The sequence below is a fragment of the Trachemys scripta genome, chromosome 14 (assembly GCF_013100865.1).
Source record: "Trachemys scripta elegans isolate TJP31775 chromosome 14, CAS_Tse_1.0, whole genome shotgun sequence".
Taxonomy (NCBI): Eukaryota; Metazoa; Chordata; order Testudines; family Emydidae; genus Trachemys; species Trachemys scripta.
The window spans coordinates 18,579,302-18,603,276 of record NC_048311.1 but is presented as its reverse complement, the minus strand read 5'-3'; the positions used below and the strand labels follow the sequence as shown (position 1 = coordinate 18,603,276).

The 23,975-nt window shown below is 50.8% G+C and overlaps 1 protein-coding gene across 5 annotated transcripts in view; it reads right to left on the bottom strand.

Moving 5' to 3' along the window:
* MXRA7 (matrix remodeling associated 7) overlaps positions 1-16,167 on the bottom strand; it is a 52,553-nt gene extending 36,386 nt beyond the window's left edge. Inside the window, exon 1 of one of the 5 annotated variants that reach the window (XM_034789717.1) lies at positions 15,062-16,167. In XM_034789717.1, coding sequence (XP_034645608.1) covers positions 15,062-15,547 — 486 coding nt within the window. In that variant the 5' untranslated portion in view covers positions 15,548-16,167. The remainder of the gene's footprint in view (positions 1-15,061) is intronic. The other 4 variants (XM_034789719.1, XM_034789720.1, XM_034789716.1 and 1 more) reach the window with 4 other exon arrangements.
* Between the last annotated feature and the right edge of the window lie 7,808 nt (positions 16,168-23,975).

Here is a 23,975-nt window from a genome sequence, read left to right as displayed (position 1 = left end):
ACCTTGGCTAGGCGAGCCCATAAACCCCCTGCTCTCCCGGCCTCTCCTCTCCCCACAATTCGCTGGCTGCATCAGACAGCAAGCACAGTCTCCCAGGGAGGACACCTCCCCGCAGTGAAAAGCCCTGCTTGCCTTAGGGAGGCAGGACACAGCGATAATTATCTGGGAGCATCTGGAGGACAGTTACACAGGCATTTCGGGCCAGCTGCTGTAACAGACAGAGATCACGTTACTGCAGGCTTAACGACAGGCCTGGTTATGCAGCAGCTGCCCAGCCCCAGAGCAGAGACATAGATCAGCCACCTTGGCCGATGCAGCTCTCAGTGACCCCCTGCCTGCTCCTGCTCCCCTGCCATACCTGGCCCATTCTACAGCACCTCCCCTGCTGGTGCATCCAAGCAATAACAACACTGCAGTGAAAGGTCTTCTCTTGCAGAGTCTCTAAGCACTTTGCAGACAGTCACACCTCCCAGCACACATGAGAGGGGTGGGAGTTATAACGACACCCCAGGAGACAAGCACAGAGAGGTTAAGTCACCCACTTGAGGTCACAGAGCGTCAGCTTTCCAGCTGGGAACAGAACCCAGCGTCCCGACTCCCAGCGTCGCCAAAAAACAAGGCAACTTTCCAACACACCCCTCCAATAACAAAAGGATAGCACGCTTCCAAAGGCAGTCTCGCCAACCCCAAATGTGAAAAATACCCTGAATCAGGCACCCCAAAACCATAAGATTGGCTTAAAGATCATGAGATATAAAAATAACCAAAATTATTTGTTATTTGCCTTCTGGTGTTTGAACCTATAGGGCGAACTTAGGTCACCCTAGCTAAAAACTTCCTTTCCTGGAATTTTTTAAACAACAGCTGAGCTTCTCGTGTTCACATGACTCCAGCAGCTGGGGCTTTAAGAAAAACACCAATTATCATGAGATTTGCAGTCAAATCCCAAGAATGCTGAAAAAAGTGAAGAGCAAAGTTTGGCCTTTAACTGACTTAAGTACAGGCAGGGTGGTCCAGAGAAGGTAGCTAGGATGTCCTGTGTTCTAGTCCTGGCTCTGCCAGTCTGGGGCCTTGAAGTTTGCTAGGGACTTTGCTATTGATCTGATGTGGAAGACAGTCAGGATACATGATAGGTGGCAGTGTAAAACCTTAAGACAGACAAGTCAAACCACCTTCTGCCTCAGTTTCCCCACCTATAAAATCAGGATAACAATAGTGATCTACCCACCTCCCACTCAAGGTGAGACTGACTTAATACCTGTAGAGTGCTTTGAATGCACACAACTATTAATGATTAGCCCATTCAAAGTCCTAACCCTTGGACCGGGAAGTGAGAGACAGAGAGAGAGGAAATGGGAAGGATCAGAAGAAGAGATTGTCAGGAGGGAGGGAGACCCAGCTCACTCTCTGCTGTACAAGTCTGTCCCCTCACTCCACCCTCCACCCATTGGCAAAGTCATCTCATAATCTGTTTTTAAACATAGTGCTGGACAATGCGAGCCATTACCTCACCTCTTCCCATTTCCTCTGCGCAGCCCAAACCCTCTCTGCGAGGAGCTCCCTCAAGCCCAAGTCTCCCCTCCCTTTAGCAAAGGGGGCAACCGAAATCTGACCGAGTAGGCTGGTGCGTCTAGCTGCCCTTCATTGTTGGAAGGCGAAGCTCCAGTTGCCCCAGTGTGTCTCTTACCCCGGGGGGAGGAGGGAGAAGCGAGTCGCCAGCCTACAGGAGAAGGGAGGAAAAGCGTGCTTTGGAATAACCTCCCAGGCCCCACGCAGATGTGAGTAACATATTGCCATTTATGGCTGCGCTTTCTGATCCAAGCCTGATGCAAGACATTGCAAGAGAGAGAAAGAAAGGAGCAGACAGAGAGGAGAGGGAATAAAAAAGAAGAGCCAAGAGAAAAGGGGGAAAGAAGAGGCGTCTTCTCTGCGGAGTTTGGCCGAGCAGATGGTCACCGCCCAGCCTGTCCCCTCTGACCCTAATCACGCCACTCAGCCTCGTTTGTGCGTCTAGGAAAGCAGCTGCTACAACGTAAAACCTCCTTGCTCCCCCATGAAATAATCCTGGCCAGTGAGGATTTGAGGAGCCAACCAGGGACATGCCATGCGAGCCACCCCAGGCCTGGCTGTGATTCAGCGCATAAAGGCCCCCTTCTCCCCACCCCATCGCCAGCTCAGTGCTGCCCCTGTCCCAAGCACGTGTAGCTGGGGAGTTCCAGTTCTCCCATGCACCAGGAAACAGCTGCAGAAGCAAGTGGGCAGCTGCCTCTGACAAGGAACCCCACTGAAGGCAACATTCTTCCCTTCTAGCCCATAGGGAGGCATAAAATTCTGTCTTGCCCAGTCCAATTGCGCCCAGCCAGGCAAAAATATACATGTATCCATCGGCTGGGTGAAAAGGCTGGTGTGGGGGTGGAGAGGTCATGGCGGGGGAGTTTCTGAGGGGGTGAGGGTAGAACGAGGAGAGGCAGGTCCTCGGTGGCCCGGACCTGTTTCACATCCTGACTTGCAAGTGACCCAGCCCCTCCACCGCACATCCCACTTCCAGACCCTCTGCTCGTCCACGGGCTCAGCCGTGCCTCCCGCTAGGCTCCACCAACAGCACCCAGTCCTAGCCTAGCTGTGAGCAACAGCATTCTGGTCTAGGCATGCAACTGAGCTCCCCCAGCAGCCCCCTGACAGTGCTGGGGAATGCACTTCTTCGCCCCCCCCCCCACCTCTTTAGCAGGCAGCCCTGAAAGCTGGGAATCGGCTGCTGGCACCACCAGGACACAAACAGCTCCTGTGTTAGGCAGATGTACTGAGAAGAGGGGGAAGACACAGGGCGAGGGAGGTGCTCCTGGGTAAGTTAATCATGCGCATCAGAGGGTGAAGGGACTGGGCAAAGCTACCCTCCATTAGGGGGCAGGTGGGAGAAAGGTACCAACACTAGCTCACACTCCTGGGATGGGGACTCAGCACTGCAGGCCTCTCCCCAGGCAGGGCTGAGCCAAACAGTCGTCTGGTTCCAGCAGACGAAAGCACGAGGTCCCCACGGTTCTATGCAAAGAAATGGGTTGCTGGCTGCAGCGCGGCTCTTCGAAAGTGGAAATCCTGGACGTGGCTGGAGAGCGGGTGAATTTGAGCGTTTGAGGGGAGCAGGGCCTCTCGGTCCAGGGCATGAGTGGCCGTTTTGGACAGGGCAGCGTTCTCCAGCCTGGCCCAGGGGAGCTGTCAATTATTTCAGAGGGGAGAGCAGCAGTGCAGATAGCACTAGTGGGTCACCCTCCATGTCTCCCCCGCCTGCCAAAGCTATTCACAGCTGTGGTGGCATGAGAGAGTCGGGGGGCCACCAGGGAGTCAAAAGGGCAGGGCCAACCAGCTCTCCTGCTGCACCGGCCATTCTCTTAGAAGACAGCACTTTGTTGTGGCTAGATCCTGAAGTAACAGAGGGCGGAGTGTTGGACTGGGCCGTATGCTGGCAGTAGACACCATGACTGGATGTCTCTTTTCCACCTCTCATTTCTAGGACCAGGAGACCAGAGCTTTGTGAAGCCCAGACCTTGGGTCAGACCTGGGGACCTAAACTATCTTGTGAGCCACATTCGGTGCTGCTGCGGGTGTGAGATAGGGGGCAGAGGCATCGGCTGGCTCCTGGCGACTGAGGGGTTAATCCTCAGCTCAGTCACCCCTTGCCCAAGTGCTCAAAGCAAGGGCAATGAACTGGGGCTTAAGGTGCCAGGAAATACCTTTGGGAAGGAGGCAGGAGCCATGTTCCCGGATGGGGGTTGACCCTTAAGCCAGGATGGTTTTGAATTGACCTATTTTTGCTCCCCTGTTATAGACATTCCTGTGGTGGAAGAGCCCTGCCAGTGGCCTCCCCATCCTGCAAGTCCTTCCCGCAGCAGCCGGGGGAAGCCAGGCACTCACTGTGCTGGCTCTCGGAGATTTAGACTTGAAAGCTGGCGAGAAGCTCCCTGCCTTTAGCGGCTTGACCCTCTCTGGAGAGCAAATCCCTTCATGGCTGGGTGACATAGCCCAGCTCCCACCTGCCCACTGGCAACTAGGTTTAATAAAACATTCCTAGGGAGAGTCTTACTACCTGGCTGGGTTGTTGTTCCTTTGCACCCCCAATCCTCAAGAGTCTCCATGCCCCTCCAACGCCTCATCTGCATTAGCACCTTCCTCTGGGCTGTCGTACTGCTGGTGGCAATGTTGGGCGTGCTAGTGTAGACCAGCTGCTGGCATTTTAACCCCAGGGTCATGCAGACCAGCTCTGGGCAGAGGGGCTAAACACCAGCAGCTGGTCCGTCCTAGTCCCCCTGCTCACACAGGTGGGGCAGCACCAGGACTAGAGCAATAGGGGTGGAGCCAGGAGAAAAATGCTAGTCTAGGTGCTAAAGCCCCTGTCTGGGCTTTAGCCAATCTGCTTTGTAAATCACTTGATTAAACCACTGGCCCAACTGACCTCTCCTCCCCTGCTTCCCAGTGCTCAGCTCTCACTCACCCCAGTGCCATGTGTCCATTACACATTTCCCTGCCTTCGGGAGCCTTTTCCTCCAGGACAACTGGCTCAGCCTCTCCCCTTCCCACCCGCCAGTTACTGCCATGGAGCAGCTGCAGCCTGCCAGCCAAGGGGCTTGCGCTCACAGCGAAGGTGTATCCTGAACCAGCCGAAGGGGCAGGTCCACCCAGGGGAGCCTCCATGGCTCGGCACAGAAGGCCCTTCTGAAGCTTGTCCCGTTTTTTAAGCACTGAACACTCTGCACACGCTGTTCCCCCCAGGGCAGACTGGGAACCTTGGGGAACACGGCTCTCAGGAGCTAGTCACATGCCCTGATGGCTGCACCTGGGACCCCTGCAGAATCCCAGGTGGGGAATTATCACCAAGGCAGCACCACACCCAGGCAGCTCCTTTACAGTCAGATTTCTGTGCTGCGCAAATCTCACGTTATTTATTCCTCTCCCTGCCCAAGGTCTCCGATCTCCCTTGTGAGCTGTGACAGAAGGGCTGCGTCGCAATCAGACTCCTCTGTCTCCTTGGGATGTCTTATGTCCGGTCAGCACCAGGCCCCTGGCTACATTCTCCCTGCAATTCGCTAAGTCAGCGTAGTCACAGGTTGGCCGGCCAGCACTGACACGTCCCTACCGTGTTTAAGAAACCGAAGGAGGCTGCGTCTCTAGTGGTTAGAGAGCAGGACGGGTAGTCAGCAGATTCTAGTCCCCACTGTGTGACTGTGGGCAAGTCACGGCACCTTGCTGTGCCTCAGTTTCCCTACCTGTAAAGCTGGGATAAACCTCACCCACTAATTTAAAAGTACCTGATGATCTTTGGATGAAAGGGGCTGTAAGTGCAAAGTATATCTCCTCCTCCAGGGAAATCCGCAACTGCTATGGCCAAACTGGATTCAAAAGCTTAGCAAGTGGCTAGCAACAAAACTGAATTTGGGAGGGGCGGGGGGAGCTTATATATGTTAGCCCACCGCCCCGGCCCAGTGGAGTAGTTATACAGTAGTGGCATGAACTGGCTAGTGTCTGTGAACCACTGCCCTCTACTGGATGGGATCAGAACTGTCTGATGGGGCATCATAGACCCTATACTGCTAATGAAGATTTTCCTTTAGCCTCAGAAGATGGGGCCTGTGCTTCTTAGAGCAGGAGGATCAGAGTTTTACCCCCACAGCTGCCTCCAGGAAGTTCCAAGTGGCTACAGTGAACACCACAGTAACAGCTCCAGAGTCCCCAGAACCGGCACCTCCTCAGAAGCACATCCCAGATTTGGGGGAAGACAGGGACACGAGGAAGAGAAAGCAATAGACACGTACAAAAGGGAGACAACATTCAGGTCCCACTCGTGTCCCAAACCTCTGATTTAGAATCCTACAGGAAAAGGCTGAATGTGGTTTTCCTTAGAAGTCCACACCAGACCAGGCAGAATCAGGAGCATGGGATGGAAGGGCAGACACCATATTCCTGCAGCAGCACGGGACGAACCCAAATCCACCCCAAAAGAGCTGCTGGTACCCACTTAAAGCCTGTCTCATGAGACATAATGACAAGGTGAGATCTCATCTCCCCAGGTCCTGGGGAAGGGAGGAGCATGGCAAGAGCTGGGAGGAATTGGTTACTTCCTGGTGTGGGGGAGGCTGCTGGGTTTATCGTATTTTTAAACATACCAGAGGTCAGAGGCATTCAGAGCCCTTGGATGAGAGCTTTGCAATGTTTCATGCGAATCCAAAGAAAATAAAAACTGCAATGCATTGTGGGTCAGAGCATGCACATAGTAATAAAGATGCTGGCATGACGCACGCTACGGGGGAAAAAATGTCTTGCAAAACCTCACTTCACAGGGGAAGGGATTTTCACAGACAGACAAAATCTCTTTAGTGCTTTCATTATCCTAGTGGTAGCATCTGGACAAGTGCATTTTGTGCCTGACCTGGTACATTTTCATGATGATTTTCCAAAGCTGCTGCGACTTGGGTCCCAATCCTGCAGGCTGAACTGATGGGCTCCACATAGGGCACAGATCAGCTTGCAGGACTGAGGCTTAAACCCAGCAGCAGCTGGATGTCCCCTGCACACTGAAACTCTGCTCCCTCCTTACAGTTTCTCTCCACCTCTCTCTCTATGCCCTGTTCAAATCCTGGTCTTAGCTTCCCAAGTGGATATTCACAAAAGCTGCTACTCCATGCCCAGCTGATGCCAGGGTAGCCATCACTGACTCCCAGCCACCCACACAGCAGGGCCATCAGAGCAGCTGGGCTAATATCCACCTCCAGCCATAAATCAAGGCCTTGTCTGCCTGCAAAGTGATACCCCAGGTGGGAGGCCAGCTGACTTGGCGGGGGGAAGTGTCAGTTTAATCCTGAGAAGAAGGCCAGCTTTGTCTTAGCACAGTTCATCTTCCATGTGGCCTGCCCTCTCACAGCCTGGGCTCCCTGCAAGAAGCCCAAGGCTGCTCCCTGCCCTGCAGTCTTAGTGCCATTGTTCGCTCTGACTGCTTGGTCTGACAGGCGGTTTCTAGTGCAAGGCAGCGGTGATTGGACCTGGTGGTTAACCCTCTACAAGACGGGCTTGATCCAAAGCCCACTGGAAAAAAAACTCCCCTTGACTTCAGTGGGCTGTGGATAAGGAGATCACTGAGCACACCCTCAGGCAGAGGTAACCAGAAAAGGATTGTTTACCTTCCCCATATCTGTAACGGCAGGAAACCTCTGTCCTGTGATGGCTCCTATCCAAAGGACATTCAGACACCCTCTCTGCTGCTTCATGGAAAACAACCCCTTTAAAAGGCTGTTCTGCCAGGGTTGTTATCTGTCTCCCCCACACCCACACCCCTTCCCTATTTTGGTTTTTGTTACCAGGGCTGCTCGCATGGGAAAATTGCAAAGGGCAGTTTTTCTGGGAGGACCGGTGCTTTGTAATGTTTCTCTCTCATCTCGGACAACGGCCCTGAGGCTTTCCTTAGAACAGAGCATTCTCTAGTAGCCAGGGCACTGGATTGGGAGTCAGGAGACCCGGCTTTATTCCCATCTCTGCCATCAGACCTGCTGAGTGAACTTTGGCAACTGACTTCCCGTCTCAGCCTTTGTTTCCCTTCCCACCCTTTGTCTATTTGGATCATGAGCTCTCCAAGGCAGGAACTCTCTCTCGGTAGGTGTCTGTACAGCACCTCATACCAGTGAGCCCCAATGTTGGTTGGGGCTACTGTAATAAGAATAGAATTGGGATTTTCTGATTAAATTTCTCACAGGAACCAGACCGGTCAATTTCAAAGATGGCTTGGTCTGGTTCTCACACTCCAAAAGAACTCATGATATAAACTCATCTTGTGTTAATGGAGCTGACAGCATGACCAGTAGGTGGTTATCAGAGAGCAGACGATTAGACACCAATCAAAATCAAGTACTTTGGCAGGATCAGTTTTTAATCAAAGGAAGGGGGAAGTGTTACTGGTAATTAAAGAAGCCAAGACTCCTGGGTTCTCTTCCCCAGCTGTGCCACTCACTTGCTCTGTGAGCTCAGGCAAGTCACTTGGCCTCAGTCTGTGGTGTCCCCACCTGTGAAATGAGTCTGAATCTTTACCTGTTTCATAGGTTGGTTGCAAAAAATGAATACGTTTATAACATGCTTTGAGATCCTTCCACAAAAGGTCCTAGGGAAGTTCTGAGCATTCTGTTTACCTGGGTCCAAATCCTGCAAGGTGCCGAGTACTGCACATTGCCATTGATCTCAGTAGGAGTCAAGGATGTTCAGCACCTTACAGGATGGGGCAGCTCATAAGAATCTCCTTTAGAATGGAGCCAGTTTGCTCCCCTACTTCCTATACATCCCAGCTCTCAGGATCCTGCCAGCAAAGCAGATTTGACAGCCACAATGATAAAACCACTTGGAACAGTTATCTGCACTGTTGGCAAGGATCTGATCCCTTTTGTTCACTCAGTGCTGGCCTCAGCTGCTCTGGTTTAGGATCTTCCCAAGGAAGTTGGGCCAGAGCCTGGACGTTTTCACCCTCACAGCTGGAAGCACCTGGAGAAGGCAACATCAGGGAGTGCGTGTGTGCGCATAAAACACACACTGAGCTCACTTTCGAAACAACATATGGACAAACTCTCTGTAATAAACTTCAAGTCATCAGAAGGGGAGGGAGATTCTCACGTGCAAGGGGGAGTCCGGTAGCAAGGGCCCTGGATTGGGCGTCAGGGTACCTGGGTTCTGTTCCCAGATCTGCCACTGAGCTAGTCACTTACCCTTTTACCCAGCTTTCTGTGGGATAGGAAGACCTCTCCCCCACCCTTCTTTCCAAAGCACTTTGAGATCTAGGGATGGAGAGCGCCCTGGAAAGCCCCGATAGCTTTTGAATGTCTGTTCCTTTCCAATAGCATTAACAGAGATGGTGTCTGTAAGGGGCATTTGCGTGGAAAGGATGAGCGTGGCCTTTCTTAGCAACAAGCTACCCCAGGCCTTATCTCATCTACTCTTTGCTAGGAGGAAGCTCCCCTCTTGTCTGACCCATGACAGTTATTGGCCAGGCGCTAGATCCTTTTAAAACTGCTTCCATGTCAAGGCTTTGCAGCATGACAAGCAGCTGGGAAGCTTGAACTGCTTCTGAACCAGCCCAAGTCAGCTCACCCGGCGGTAAGGCACTTAGACGCAAGCTCCTCTGGCCACCTGACCCCTGCACACTGACTCACCCTGCAGCCAGGGCCAGCAAGAGCAGAGGCCGGGAGAGCCATTGCTGTATGTTCACCCCTCACCAGAGGGGTCACCGCATTCCATCCTACTAGATTATGTAGATCAAAACAAGTGGAAAAAACAAGCCAGGCAGTCTCGGTATCCTTTGGGGGAGGGAGGAAAGTAATCTCTGTCAGACCTTCGTATGATATCAAAGCACTTTACAGACATTAGCTAAGCCTCACAGCACCCCGGTGAGGTGGGGCCTATTGTAGCCATATCACTAAAGGGGAAACCGAGGCACAGAACTCCTAAGGGGCTTCCACAAGTTCACACAGTAAGCAAGCAAGCAGCAGAGGCAAGCATAGAATCCAGGAGTCCTGGTGCCCAGTTCCACTGCTCTAGCCAGGAGACCGTACATCATCTCGGTACACTGAAGAGTAACAAACTCTGAAGCGAGAGAAAGTGGGTGAGGTAATCTCTTTTATTGGACCAGCTTCTTCCAGTAAAAGATATACTACCGCACCCACCTTGTCTCTCTATTATCCTGGCACCAACACGGCTACACCACCACTGTATACGACTCTGAAGCTGTCTGAGGAAGAGCAGCAGAGAAAGTTAAACAGACACTGCTGGTTGGCAGTGCTAAGGGAAAGCTCAGCATGGCATGAGCGTATGCTAGGGAAAAATAATCGGAGACAGCAGAATTCATGACCCCAGCCAGTCAGCATGAAAGACTAAGACACGCCAGTGCTGCTTGCTCAGAAAAACGTTTCTCCCTCAATGTTCTGGTTGATTGGTTAATGGCTGTAGTGAAATTGGACCACTCCGAGGCAGTACATCTGCTGATCAAGGGAAGAAACCCACGCTGGCGCTGCAGAACACCCCCCGCCCCGCAGTCTGATGTACTGATTCATTTATAAAGCTCTCAGCCCGCAGAGCAAACCCCTGCCATTACTACGGAACAGACAGCCCAGCTGACTGCATCTGGGAATCCTATGAGCTGAGTCATTTGGGGGACTGCAGTTTTCCAGATTAGACTGGACCCATTGGACAGGATTCATTTCTACCAGCACCAGAAGTTGCCCATAAGATGCCTGCGGCCAGGATGTTGGACCTGAATCTAGACCCAGATCCTTACTGAGGGTCAGAGACAGCTCCACACCCCAGAGTCTAACCTCAGTGCTGTCTGGATAGCACCAGCTTAGCTCACCTCCATTCTACCTCTCTAGTCCCGCTGCCCATTCCTGGGGCACTTTTCGCATCTACTAAAAGCCTCTAGGATACACAGAAGTTATGGGGCACATGACTGCCTAGTGCTGCTCCCAACCTCTTCTATATGGACTCTGCTGTAACAACAAACAACAGAGAACTGCCATACCCCACTCGAACCTCTTCTCTCGGATCCTCTCCTCCAGGGGTGCAGGGTGAGGTTAGCAGCCCGAGGACAGTGAGCGCTCTCACACTCCTACAGTCTGCTGATGGGAGAATCATCAGTCTGCTGATGGGAAGCCAGTCACTGGCAAAGTCACACCCCAACCTTGGGGTATGTAGCATGTTTTGAAAATTCCTCTGAGAGAGGGGACGTGGGGAGAGCTAAATACCTTCCCCCAAGACAGAGACCCTGTCGTTTTCACAGTAGCCAGAGAAAGACGCCTCTCTGTCTAGGTGAGCAGCTGCCAAGAAGTACAGTGATGGGGCATTAGCTGTTTTATATGAAGTCCCCACCCCACACACACTCCCCTTTGGGGTGGCACATTTTCTTCCCTCTGCTCTACAGTCCTGAATCAGATTGTTTAGCTAGTGCCCTTGTTGTAAAACTCAACGGCCTGCTTAGAGGAGTCCTAGCACAAGCTAGATCTCTCTTTCTCTCTCACACACACACTCAGCACAGAAAAATGTCCCCCCCACCCACCCTCTCCGTCCACAGCCTTAGGTCCACCAGAGAGAAACTGTTTGGAGCATGACCTGAATTAAGTCATTCTTCCCAGGGGGAAAAAAAATGCCTTGCATGGCAGAGAGGGCCTATTTTAACTCACTTTGGGAACCTGTGCGGGAGGGGAGGGGGGGGAAAGAGGGTGAAGGAGGGAAGGAAGCCCTGCCCAGGAGTGTGCTTGTCAGGGAACAGGGTGGGCCGGGAGAGGAGAAAGGGGCAGAGCAGGGAACCAAGCTATTACCCCAAGTTTGCTTCCCTTGGGAGTTTGCTGGCCATGGAACTGGGCTTTGCTCTTGGGGGCAGTCGGGGCTGGCCTGGGGTAGGGTTCCTGGTGGCACAGAGCAGTTTCCCTTGCCCTGTTTTGTCAAAGGAAGCGCTGCGGTGAGTCCATGCCCTGGTTAAGTGCCCGGTGGGGTCAGTGTCCCAGCTGTGCTCCTCTAAGTGATTAGTCATCAAGGTGGGCTCTTTTGGGGAGCCAAGTGCACCAGCCTTCAAGCAGCACAGCAAGTTGCCCACCTGCAGGCATGCAAGGTGGCATCACTTGGATCAACCACCTCCCTGGCTGCCTAATTCGCTTCAGGGTCCAGCCCTCCATTGCCTTCTGCCTGCTTCATGGCCCTTCTGCCTGCTCTCCTCCCCCTCCCCGGGCACTCATCTAGCATCAGCCTCCCTGCTCTATCCTTTCCCACAAGCTCAACACTGGTGGTGCAGGAGCCTTCTCCTCCACAGCTCCTGCTGTTCAAAACAGACTCCCTCTCACTGACTCTCCACATGTCACCTGCACATGCCTCTCCCTCTAGAGCATGTCAGAGGCCAGTTTGTATGGGAGACATCTCCGGTTTATACATCACTGGACTCTAGTCCAGTGGTTCTCAACCTGTGGTCCATGGACCCCTAGGAGTCTGCAGACTATGTCTATTATTTCCAAAGGCGTCTGCACCTCCATTCAAAATTTTTTAGGGGTCCACTCATGAAAAAAAGTGGACTAGGATACTGGTTCTCCATCCACATATGCCCCATGCTTTATGGTTTCTCCTGTACCTGACACACACACACACACCCCTTCTCTCTGGACATACTTTACAAGGAGGCAGCCATGCCACGCTACGGACTCCTATCCTTCAAGAGTGTAAGGTGCTGAAGGGGTTAAACAAGTTTTGGGGAAACAACCCTTGTTTTAAGATGGGGTTGGGGAGAGAGGCAGAGAAATGTAACTGCAGTCTGCCAATAAGCCTGTGGAGCCCAGACAACAAGCCAACTGGGCAAGGAGACAAGCTGGTTGAGACACCTTCACTGTGGATGGTGGTCTCATCTCATTTGCCCAGCCCCATCGCTGAGCAATGAAGAGACGCCTTCAGCTGCAATCGCTCTCCTTGCGAGTAAAACCAGCAGGCTCCTGTCACTCTGTCTGGAAACGCCCTGGCTAGCTTCTCTGCCCACTGACCAAACCCAGCCAGGTTCTGGAGTGAACTCTGAGCAAGCTGGGGGATGGTGCAAACCAAGGTGCATGGTAACAGTCACCCTGACCAAGTTACTGGTTTGAGCACGAACATCCAACCCCAACAGAGCCATGTTTGTTTAAAAGGATCCGAGCGGCTTTGGTTAGTGAAGCTCTGAAATAGGGACCGTGTGTGGGGTGAGGTGTGTATATGTATGAGAGAGAGGAGGAAGAGCCCTCCAAACAAGAGCCATGCTACAGCAGCAATAAGCCTGGAGGGAAGCCAAGGGTACCGATGGGAACCCTCTATAAAGTCAGCAGCTTTGATGGGATGCTGCCCGTTTCCAGCCAGAAAAGCTGGGACACATACTGGATCCTGCAGCTGACTGAGGAGTGCAGAGAAACCTGGCTAATAAGCTTTTCAACAGCAAGCCTAGTCAACAGGGTGGCTACCACCAGGGCTAGTATCTCCCCAACTTAGGCCTCCAGGTATCATCCTCTTTATCCCAGAGGCAAAGTACTCCCATTAGGAGACCAATAATACGGACAATCCTCAGTGGGACAAGAGATAAGGATGTCCTCAGGAACAACATGACCAAGCTAGAGTAGCTCGATTCTCAGAGGTGCTGCCCATGCGTAAGTCCCACTGAACTCAAGGGTTATGGGAGCTCAGCACCTCTGAAAGTGAGAAGCTAAGTAAAGTTGAGCATGGATACTGCCCAGGCCCCACTACAGAGATGTTACAGATTAGGAAGAGCATGGTTAAAATATAGGCCAGCATTCATGTGCCAAAGTCATCACGCCTGCTTCAGTCTTCTTTCCATACTAATTAATAGGGCTTGGCACATCATCTAGCACATTTCCATTCATAGAGCTCAAAGCACATTACAAAGCGTTAACCTCATTTTACAGGTAGGAAAATGAAGGAACAGAGTGACTTGGCCAAGGTCACATAGTGAGCCAAGAATTGTAAATTCTCCAGGGCAGGGGCTGGCTCGGTTGTGTCTATTGTACCGTGGCCAGGACATTTTAAAAGTAAAGCTAACAACAACATAACCAGGCATCTCTGGCCCCGAGGCCTGTGCTCCCTCCACTGGAGCATCCTGCCTGGAGTGTGGGTTTTAAATAGACACCCCACACACACACTTTTTTTTTTTTTTTGGTAAAGCCACCCTTAAGCTACTCACCCAATGACCCACAGATGCAAAGTGCCCTTGAAAATTACCACCAGGCAAACCCTGGGGGAAAGCTTTTGGTAACTGCAATTCAGCAGTTCAGGCAATTCATGTTTAAAAGAGTCAGAGAAGCATCAGGCCAAGTTTACCATCCACTGGCGATGGCCCCCTGGAATCCTGGCTGTGCTGGAGGAGGGGTAGCAACGAAGCATGAACTCTTCATGCACCTAAGATTGCTCATTTATTTTTAAGCAGCCAAGATCTGGAGCGGTGGGAGGATTTACTTTTGCTGCATGGCACTGGGTGACTGCCACACACACTGCAGATACCCAGGGCACTTTTCAGGGCTCCTGGGCACTGAGTCTAGATTTTGGGAGTCGTCTCATGCTGAGACTGCAGGGCAGTGCGTTCAAATCTCTCCTTCCTTGGCATGGGGGAGGAGGAGGAGCACTGGAGGCCGCTGCACAAGGGCTCATCCCCATTATATTCAGAGCCGCAAGAAGCCAGCTTCCACCAGAGACATCTAGATAAAGGGTGCAAAAAGGAGACTGAGGGGGAACCCTCTGAACCCCTTCTCCTTATCTGGATTAATGAGGCCAGTGATAGAGAGGGAGGAGCTTCACAAACCAGATTTGCAGACTCAGGTCAGCTCAAGCAAAGATTAAATCTGACTTGCATTCAATTCTCAGAATTCATTTTTTTTAGAAGAGGTACAGGCGGGGCAGGGCGGGTTGGGAATTAAAATCCTAAATCAAAATTTCAGTGGAGCAACACGAAGCAGCATTTTGTTCTCACACTCTCAGAAGCAACAAGCTTGTCATAACTCATTAGATCAGAGGAGGTGGGAAGGAGAGAGATTAAATAGATCTGAGGTTTGGGGCAGGATGGGATGATCTGGAGGCCACAAAGAGAAACAAAACTGGCTGGCTAGAGGCATTTCTGTGCCAAGTGCATGAGCTCCCAGTGCAGAAGTAACTGTACAGTGCTGTGCACAGCACTGTATGGGTGTGCCTGGACTGACAGGGAGTTATGACAAACACTAGGTTTCAGGACAACCGTAGTATTTGCTGCTGCTGCTGCCACACACATACACACACACAACAGCAACACAACTTCTAGGTGGGGAGCTGCACACATGTCATTCCCACAGGCAGGAGTGCTGGCACAATTTAGGGGGGGGGGGAAGGTGCTGAGAGCCGTCGAACCAAACTGTACACCCTGGATAATGGAAACCACTTCAAGCCAGGGGGTGCTGCAGCTCCCCTAGTTCCAGCACCTCCCCCCACAGGGCCAGGCAGCAGGAGCCAACCCAACTTCCCAAAGTTACACAAGCTCCCCGGAGCTCCCCGCTCTTACCTTGCTCTCGTCGTCATCGTCGTCCTCCTCCTCCTCTTCTTCCTCCACCACCTCAGCAGCCTGGCGCGGGATGTTCGTCTCCTGAGGGTGGCTCTGCTTGTCTGCTTTTGCAGTCCTGGCTGCCACCGCCTCCTCCTTCGTCTGCTGCTCTTCATTCTCCTCGGCTCTCTTCGCCTTCCCCTCTTCAACCCCAATCTCCTCCACCGGGATCCTTCTCCCCTCGTCCTTCGCTCCTTCCTCGTCCTTCTCCCCCCTCGGAATCCCCTCCTCCTTCAGCGCTTCTCCCTCCTTCCCTTCCCCCTCGCCATCCTTCCTCTCCTCCCCCTGCTCGGTTGCCTCCTTGCCCTGGGACCCTTCCCCCTTGGCTGTCTCGGCAGCTTTCTCCCCTTCAGTCGCTCTCAGCTTCACGAAGACCGAAGCCAGGATCACAGCCAGGACTGTGAACAGCAGCGGGACCGCCAGGTACAGATCCACGGCCACATCCATCTCAGGGCAGCCTCTGGAGCCCGAGTTGCAAGGGACTAAGGGCGTTGCTTGGTTTTTTTTGCCTGGCTCCCCTGCGCGGCTGCTGCCTGGGAACAACTGACCCGCTCTGGCTAATTTCAACGGGCAGCGCAATCTGCCCGCAGCTGTGAGCGAAATCCCGGCTCTGCTAAAGCTGGATAGGGTTTCACAACATCCACAGCAGCAGCGTCATTTCCCAGGGCCCTGCCCACAGCTGCCTTCCCACCGCGCAGGCAGCCCAAGTTGTGAGGTTTTCTCTCTCCCCCTTTCTCCTTCCGTGCGTTCTCAGCCCGGGCCCAGCCCCCCTCCCCGAGCATTGAGAACCAGGACTCCACTCCCCTAGGAAAGGGGGTTCCCCCCCCGGGAGACGATGTTGGGAACAACCAAGCTAGCCTGATGGAAGTGATCAGCTCTCCTAGAAGCGGGCTGTGTCCAAAAGGCTCTTTCCAGAAAGTTCCGGGACTCATCGAGTTATTAATTTAAACGAGCCTTGCTTTGATTGTAGCAGTGTTTAGGCAGCACCCTTGTCCTCCTCTGTAAGGCACCTGACTCTCAGCCCCTCCCTCTCCTTCCTGGAGCCCAATTAAATTCACTGCATGGGCATCTACTGACTTGGATCTGACTGCAGGATCTGGGGACCCTGTAGTGAATGATTTGCAGTTTATTATCCCTTTGTTCGGTAATGGAAGGGCTGCTCATGGGAAAGGTGGATCTGGAGATAAAAGGATGCCAGAGCTCCAGAATGCCTCCTCTTCCTCCCTCCCTCCATGCTGGAAGTGACAGGAAGCCCTTGTTTGCGGACTGGCCAGGTTGCCCTTTGCATGGATAAAAAGGACTAGCAGGGAAAATTAGATGCCTGTATTACTTCCATCTGTCAAATGGGGTTGGTTATACTTAGGCTGTGGAATGGTCTCCCGAAGGGAGTGACGGGACATTGCGTGGAACATTTTAAAACTAGATTGGGCCAAATGCTTCACAGGGACCCAGCTTGGACTGGGTGATCTGTCAGGACTTTTAAGTCTCTGCCATCCAGGATTCCCTGCCTGTGGGAGGCTCAGTTAAGGTTTGCAAAGCACTTTGAAAATAGAAGGTGCTATATGAGTGCTAATTATTGTTACCACAGTGGAGTGTCAGGGGAGCAGACATGGGAATCTGGCTCCCATAGCTACCCCAGCAAACATTCCGTGTTTGCATACGTGATAGCCCCCTCTCCCCCATCCAAATTAAATCCCAAGGGAGGGAGGAAATGGACTGGAGCTGATTCTTGCTGCGCTGGGTAATCCTATCAAGCAGGAGCTCATTAGCCTATGGATATTTGTATTCTTAGTAACAAACAACCACAGCACTTAATCTTCTTCTTCTCTGTGCAGCTTTAGGTTTCATGGGAAATCATCATAGCCACACTACAACTCAACCCGAACAATAACAAATGATTTACAGCTACTCGGGATTTAGAGATTCAATGCAGCATCTCAGGCTTCTCAAACACAGTTTTTGTTACCTCTCCCCTCCATTCTTGAGGCTGGTAATGTTATGAGCATCAGAAAATTTGACTCATTAAATAGAGGTAATGGGAAAAGAATGTGGTATGCCATAGAACGAATCCTCCATCATCTCAGTTGTCCTTGTGGGCTATAGCTGGTGGAGGCTACCTCTTTCTCAAGCTGTCTCCTGTTATAATGGCCCATTGTTCCCCAGGGTGGGCCTTGCCAGGCTGAGAGCCTGACGTCTATCAGCTCACTTTTTGGCACTGAATGGAATATTGATTATTAGGGCATGGCAAATACCCCACTCTTCAGCTCTGGCTGATATTCCTAGGCAGAGGTCATGCCTCAGCTAGCACCTTGCATCCCAGGATCTTGCAGCACTACAAATGAGCTGCGCCTCACAACCTGCAGTGATCCAGGGACATTGTTCCTATTTTACAGAAGGGGAAACTGAGGCACAGAGCAATTAAGGCCAAATTGTACAATAGCAGCCTCTGATGTGAGAGCCTCAAGTTTCAGGTGCCCAACTGTAGACACCTGGAACCTGATTTTCAGAGATGATGTGCACCCACAACTCCAGCTAATGTCAGTGGGATCTGCAGGGGCTCAACACCTCTGAAAAACCAGCTAGAGGTCTTGAAAGATTGGCATCCAATAATGCTGGGACGTCTTTGAAAATGTCACCCAATGCAATTGTCCAAGCTCACCCAGTGAGTCAGCAGTAGAGCAGCAACAGAGCTCAGATCTCCTGAGTCCAGCCTCTGGCTCTAACCACTAGACCTTGCTCTCCCTCTACCCTTCAGGTGTTCTTTGGTCTCCTGAATATAATTTTCCTCCACTTCCGAATAACAATCTCTCACAATGGGCCCTGAATACACCACACACATTTACCCATTTGCTGAGGATAGCTGGTGGCCCTCCCCTCTTCTCTATTTTTCTCAAGGGGCAGGGGGATGCTGGCTCATCGTGCATCTTTTTTTGCACCAGGCACGTCAACCTGCCCCCAATCCAGCATGTATGTTTTTTGGGGTGGGGAGAGAAGCAGGCTGGGCAGTCTACCAAGCTCCCTCATCTCCTCCTAACAAATTCTGCCCCTTAAACTGAGGGTGCACTAGGCCCCTGAAAAACCTAGCTCATGTAACCAGCTGTTTCCCTGAAGGTCTAGGTTCATTGGGACCTCCTTTCCTGGATCCCAAAGGAGGACAGCCGCTGGGGGAGATCTTCCTGTGCCTTTGGAGACCAAGAAGAGGGGGGATTCCAAGCCAGCAGCAGGATTAATGCCCCCGACTCTTGTCTTGACTGCATCAGACTAAGGGACAGGAAGCCAAGAATTCACATAGCAAAAACACAGGCTGGAAACACTCAGCTTGCTGAACGTGGCTGATTTTCACATTAATAATTATCTGTCAAATTCGCTATTCAGGTTCCCAGCCCTGTTAATTGTTGCCCTGCTCCTGCCCACCATGTAAAAAGACTCAGCAGGGCCCTTGCCAGGCTTGGCAGCATGGATTACCAAGGGTGCAACACAGTTGGTCAATCAACCCTGTCTTACCCTCCACTCGGTGTGTGTCCATTGAATCTTTGACTTCTCTGCTGCCATTGCCAGCACCAAGGGGATCAGGTAGTGCTAACTGTGATGGTGTTTAATGCTCTGGGGACATACATCACCCAGGATTCCACTCGCTAAGACTGTCCCCCTTTTTAAAGTGCTGTTTGTTAATGGGCACAGCCCTTTTTCAATGGGCAGGGCTAGCTCTTGAGAAAGCCGCCATGTATTTGTGAGCCATCTTTGAAGAGCATGCTGCCCTCTACTGGGAAAAGGTTGGCTCAACACCAGATACTCAACTGTCAACCGGGGTATGAAATAATCCATGGAAAAGGGCTAGCCTACACAGAAAGGCAGACAGTGGCTTTGTAAAAGCATAGCGATCATCAGACTAAGAGGAACCATCTCTGCCAACCATCTGTGGATGGATCTAATCAGAGGGGCTGAAAAAAGCTGGAGATATTTTTAACTAACAAAAGAGGAAGAAAAAAGCCAAAAGGAGATGACTTAACAAAGGGCATTTCCCCAGGGACAGAAAATCCAGTCCAGGTGCTTAAGAATGTGACCAGCTGCTAGTCTCCCTCCTCTATATATTCAGTTCATGGGCAGAGGAATTAGATCCCAATTGTCCCCTCAGGAGCGTCTGGCACAGAAGGGACACACCCATTCACAGTAGAGCTAAAGCAACCAGGAACAGTTTCATCTCACTCTTGCGAGACAAGATCCTGCTCTATTCAGGTATAATCCTGGCTCAATACATCAGCTGGGTTACTGCCCACATGGGATGAAAACTGTGCTAGCAACAACCCTACTAAGGGCTCTATATTCTCAAAACTGCCATATTGGGGTGGGGGGTTGGGTCATGCTCGAAAATCTTCCCTGCATGGATGGGAGCAATATCCTGCTAGCCAAGGAAACTGCTAGCAAACAGTATGCTTCAAGGTCCAACAAGAGGTAAGTTTATCTAATCAGTCCACCAGGGCCATGTCAGTTTCCTACCTTACAGATAACAGTGCATGAGGGTTGATGCGGCCTCCTGGAAGCAGATGGACAGCTTCAGAGGAGGCCCTTGTAGTAGAGAAATGACCAAGGTGTCAACCACAGCCCCTCCCCACCAGCAACCCCTCCTTTAGTAGTTTTGCTAGCACAGGGTCCTGAACTACAGTTATTTGCCGCACAATTTAAAATACATTAATAGATTGATTCTATCCCCAAAGGGAAGGCCAAACTGATTTATAATTTAGGGGCCTGTCATGCTTTCTGTACCAAGCACTGAGAGGAGTTTGGCCCCATCTGTTGCCAAAGAAAACACCCTAGGCTGGGTCTGCCCCGAGGTGCTTTTGAAATTCCCCTACTCTGCTCTCGCACCAGAGCATCTTCACGGGCTGCTGCTTTAACCACCCTATCATCTCTCTGCTCACAGCAGATTCTGTGCTTACTTCACTAACTCACTGTATAAACTTAGGCAAGACACTCAAGTCACCATTTTCAAATGTCCACCCATTCTGGGTGCCTTCATTTTTGAGTAGTCAACCTGCACCCCTGATTCTCAAGCTACTAAGCACCCATGGCTCCTTTTGACATCCGTTGGAGTTATGAGAGTCCAGCTTCACTGAAAATCAGGCATCAGGAGTCTCATATGTTGGGTACCCCCAAACTCACAAGGCCCATGGAAAACATTGGCCAGCCAGGCCTTAGTTTGCCCTTGTCCAAAATCTACAAGCCAGGTACGATATGGGTGGTGCCTTGTAAAGGCATGGAAGGGCCTGTTGTGCATGATATTATTTTAATAACAGGGATTTGCCCAACGCAACCATGGCAGCCACAAGGTATTTAGTGGTGTTTAGGTGGCCCTTTTCAGCTCTGTGGGAACACTGCCATTCTAGCATACGGTTGGGAGGCTACTGCACATGCTGCATTCGAGATTCACTGTGAAAGATCATTGTTTCTAACCTCTGTTCTGAGGTCCATGACAACATTCACTTCACATCAGACCCTGTAAGGAGGGGGCCACTTTTACCTTATTTGGCAAGTGTGCTTCTAATTGAGGCTAATAGGGGAAAGATGGCAGAGCTAGACAGGCTGTCACATGGTAATTACAGCTTTACATTCCAACTGATGTAACCTCCTCCAGCAGCTCATTAGCAGCAATTAAACAAAGGATCAATGTGCCCATCCTCTATGCTAGAGGGAGGAGCCATAGTGCAATTGCTGTAAAAGGATAAAAGAAATCAGGAAGAACAGAGCAGGGCCATAGCAATCCTTCCAATTTGGGGACATACGAAAGCATATATCATGGGAATTCTAGGGATGAAAAGCAGAATGACCGCCACTGCAAAAATACTTCTGCAGCTCTGCATTAATCCAAACTGCAGCCCTTAATGTTAGCATTTCAATGGCTCCATCTCCATCAAGATGTTAACTCTCCCGAAGGGCATGTGCTGGGGGCCTGGATTCGTTAAACAATGCAGTTGCTGTTGGTTCACTGTTTAGTTCCAGCCAATTTTCCAGCAGGCAAGGGAAGAGAGAGCAATTGTGCATCTCTTGCATTGCAAGAGCTCCACCGAGGGAAAAGGAATAGAAAGTTTGTTTTTCAAATCAATCCTCGGCAGGGAGAGGCGCAAACTTGAGAGGAATGGACCAAGGCTGAGGCACAAGTCAGCAACATTCTTGTCTGGTGTTGCCACAAATTCATTTCCCCTTCAGATCTTTTTCTTTCCATAATTTCTGGAATATTTTTAAAATAAGTTTCTTAGATTCCTCAGGGCTTTCTCTCCCTTGCTGCTGCCACGTGCTTTGTGTTAACTTGTTGACCACAGGAATCTGGTTTCCTAAAAGGCCCATGATAAAACTTACAACAAACCCTGTGATAAGTTCCAAATGTTGTTCCAATACATGCACACATGTATATGGGCAGGCTTAACATATAGATGAGTTCTGTCTAGTCTCTGCCAGTGACAACTAGGATAGTCCAGTGTCCTCCAGGAAGGCTAACTCCATTAGTCCACCAGAAAAAAACCAAAGCACTAAACAAGCAGTGGAGGAGCACAAATCACTGCACTGCACGTTGAATTTGGCCTTTGCCTGATCATCTTCTGCATTGCATGTGTCAGCTGTATTGGCTACAACACAACCCCATCTACTCACAAGATCAAGCCCACTGCTGGCTTGTGACAAGGGAGACATGCAGCAGGAGGCAAGTTTCCAGCAATTCACTTGTTTATCCCCCTCCCTCCCACTGATTGCAGTCTGACAATGAATATTAGCTATGAGGGTCCCTCTCCTGGCCGCCATCACGTCCCTAGTAGCTTTCCCATGGTGGCACAAGCTTCCAAAATGTGTGCTGTCCTCATCTGATACGAACATGCAGCACAGGGCTATGACTGAGACCATAGGTAGCACAGGGATACTGTGAGATAAAGAGACTGACACTTCCCCCCCGCCCATTCGCTATAATGATGGAGGCTCCTCTTTACTACTGTTACTAATCTGTCTGCTGCTACAGCACAGCAGACGACAGAGACACCTGCTACACATATGTAGTTTTTCCAGATCGCTAGATGAAAAAGAATACGTGACAAATAGAGTAATGCAAAATAATCATTTTATTTAAAATAAGAAGCAGAAAACACAATCATCATCTAGACAAAACAATTCAGAGCGTTGCAGCTCTGCCCGGCAGAGGACCAATAAGAGAAGTTAGTGGCAGTGATAGGGCTTTAACTGTCCAATGAATCAGCAGGCTCCATTGCCCCCCTCCCAAGAGGAACATACAGCACAGTGTCTGGGAATCCAGCCCGCACAGAGGTTTCACAGTGCCACCCATCTGTCCCCATAGGATGGCTGGGGATTCAGGAAGGAAAAGGGCCTCTCGATTAATCTTGCCAGAGGCGGACATCTCTCTAGTAAGCAGTTGGGAGAAGAAGTTGCCATTAGTCTGACCACAGTTAGAGAAAGGAGGAAGGGAGGCTACTACTAGTTTCCTACGACTAGTAGGAAGGGAGGCTACTACTAGCTCCCCCTGCCCTATGTGTATGGAGCAGGTATCTTCAAAGAAACATGCATTCTATGAACTGTAGCTAGGTTTCTGACAAGATTTCACCAGTCAGTCCCTTTAACCTGTAACAAGGGAAGAGGTGAACTTGGGATACAACTGATTCACATCAGCTGCTAAACGGGGGTAGAAAGGCAGTGCCTGATCTCAGATGTTCATTGGCCAAAAGGAAAGAAGAGAGGACAGCAAAGCTGACATGCAGTAGCAAACCTGGGATTCTAATTCAGCAAGTTTAGGCACCAATATTTTCATCCCAGAGCTCAATGAAACCTACCCCTACATTTGGCAGTTCATGTAGCGTGAATTGGTTTTGAAGTGGGCACTTCTGAAGTTATCGCTGAGCAAGTGCCCAGAAGCACTGAACCTTTGTGCCTGTAGCACTTGTTAGTGGGAGGAGCTAGTGCCAATTTAGAAAGCAGTGTCTAGCCTGCTTAATAGGGGCTTAACCATATTCAGTCATTTCTAACACCTTTTACAGAAGGATCAAGGGTGTTTTACAACCATTAATTCAAAATAGCTTCACAACATCCCTGCAAGGTATGTATTATTGCCATTTTAGAGCTAGGACATCAAATACACAGAGAGGCTAAGCTATTTGGCCAAAGTCTCACAGCATGAAAGTAGTGGACCTAAGAAGAAAACCCAGCAGTCCTGAGTAAGGCTGGCTGGAAAACAAGAATTCTGTTTCACAAAAAATGCTGAGGTGCACATTCCAGCAGGCTAGTCAGTCCCTTTTGCTCACTCTCGGCTGCTGAAGCTATTCCACTTTGTATAAATCATCAAATATTCAGCAGCTTAATGACTGGTGCTATAGGCATGTGGTTAGGGTACACACCTGGGATGCAGGAGACCCAGGTTCCAGTCCCGACTATCAGGCAGAGCAGGGACATGAACCTGGGTCTCCGCATCTCGGGTGAGCGCCTTGGCTATTCTGGGTCTGTCTCTCTGGTTTTAAGTAGAAACTCCATCCTAGACTTGAGGAACCTTCCCAAAAAAGTTTTCATGAAACCCAATATACCTCTATGCAAAGTCAACCCGTTCCGAGGAAAAACATTTGAGTAGCTCTAGTTCAGAATTCCAGCCCTTGTACCTGGCGGCCTGAACAGGGCCATTGCTTCTCAGTTGAGGCAAGGGGTGGCTTTGTGGAAGTCAGCTGACATTACCTTTCCTACTGCTAGTTTCAAATGTTACCTTATAGACCATTCAATACGAGGAGACTGTGTCCATTTTAATTGACAGCTTTATTGTCACACCACTGATCTGTTCGTAGGCATGGAAAAGTGCTCTGCACTCTAGAGCGTCAGACTGTGCAATTGCTAGAAA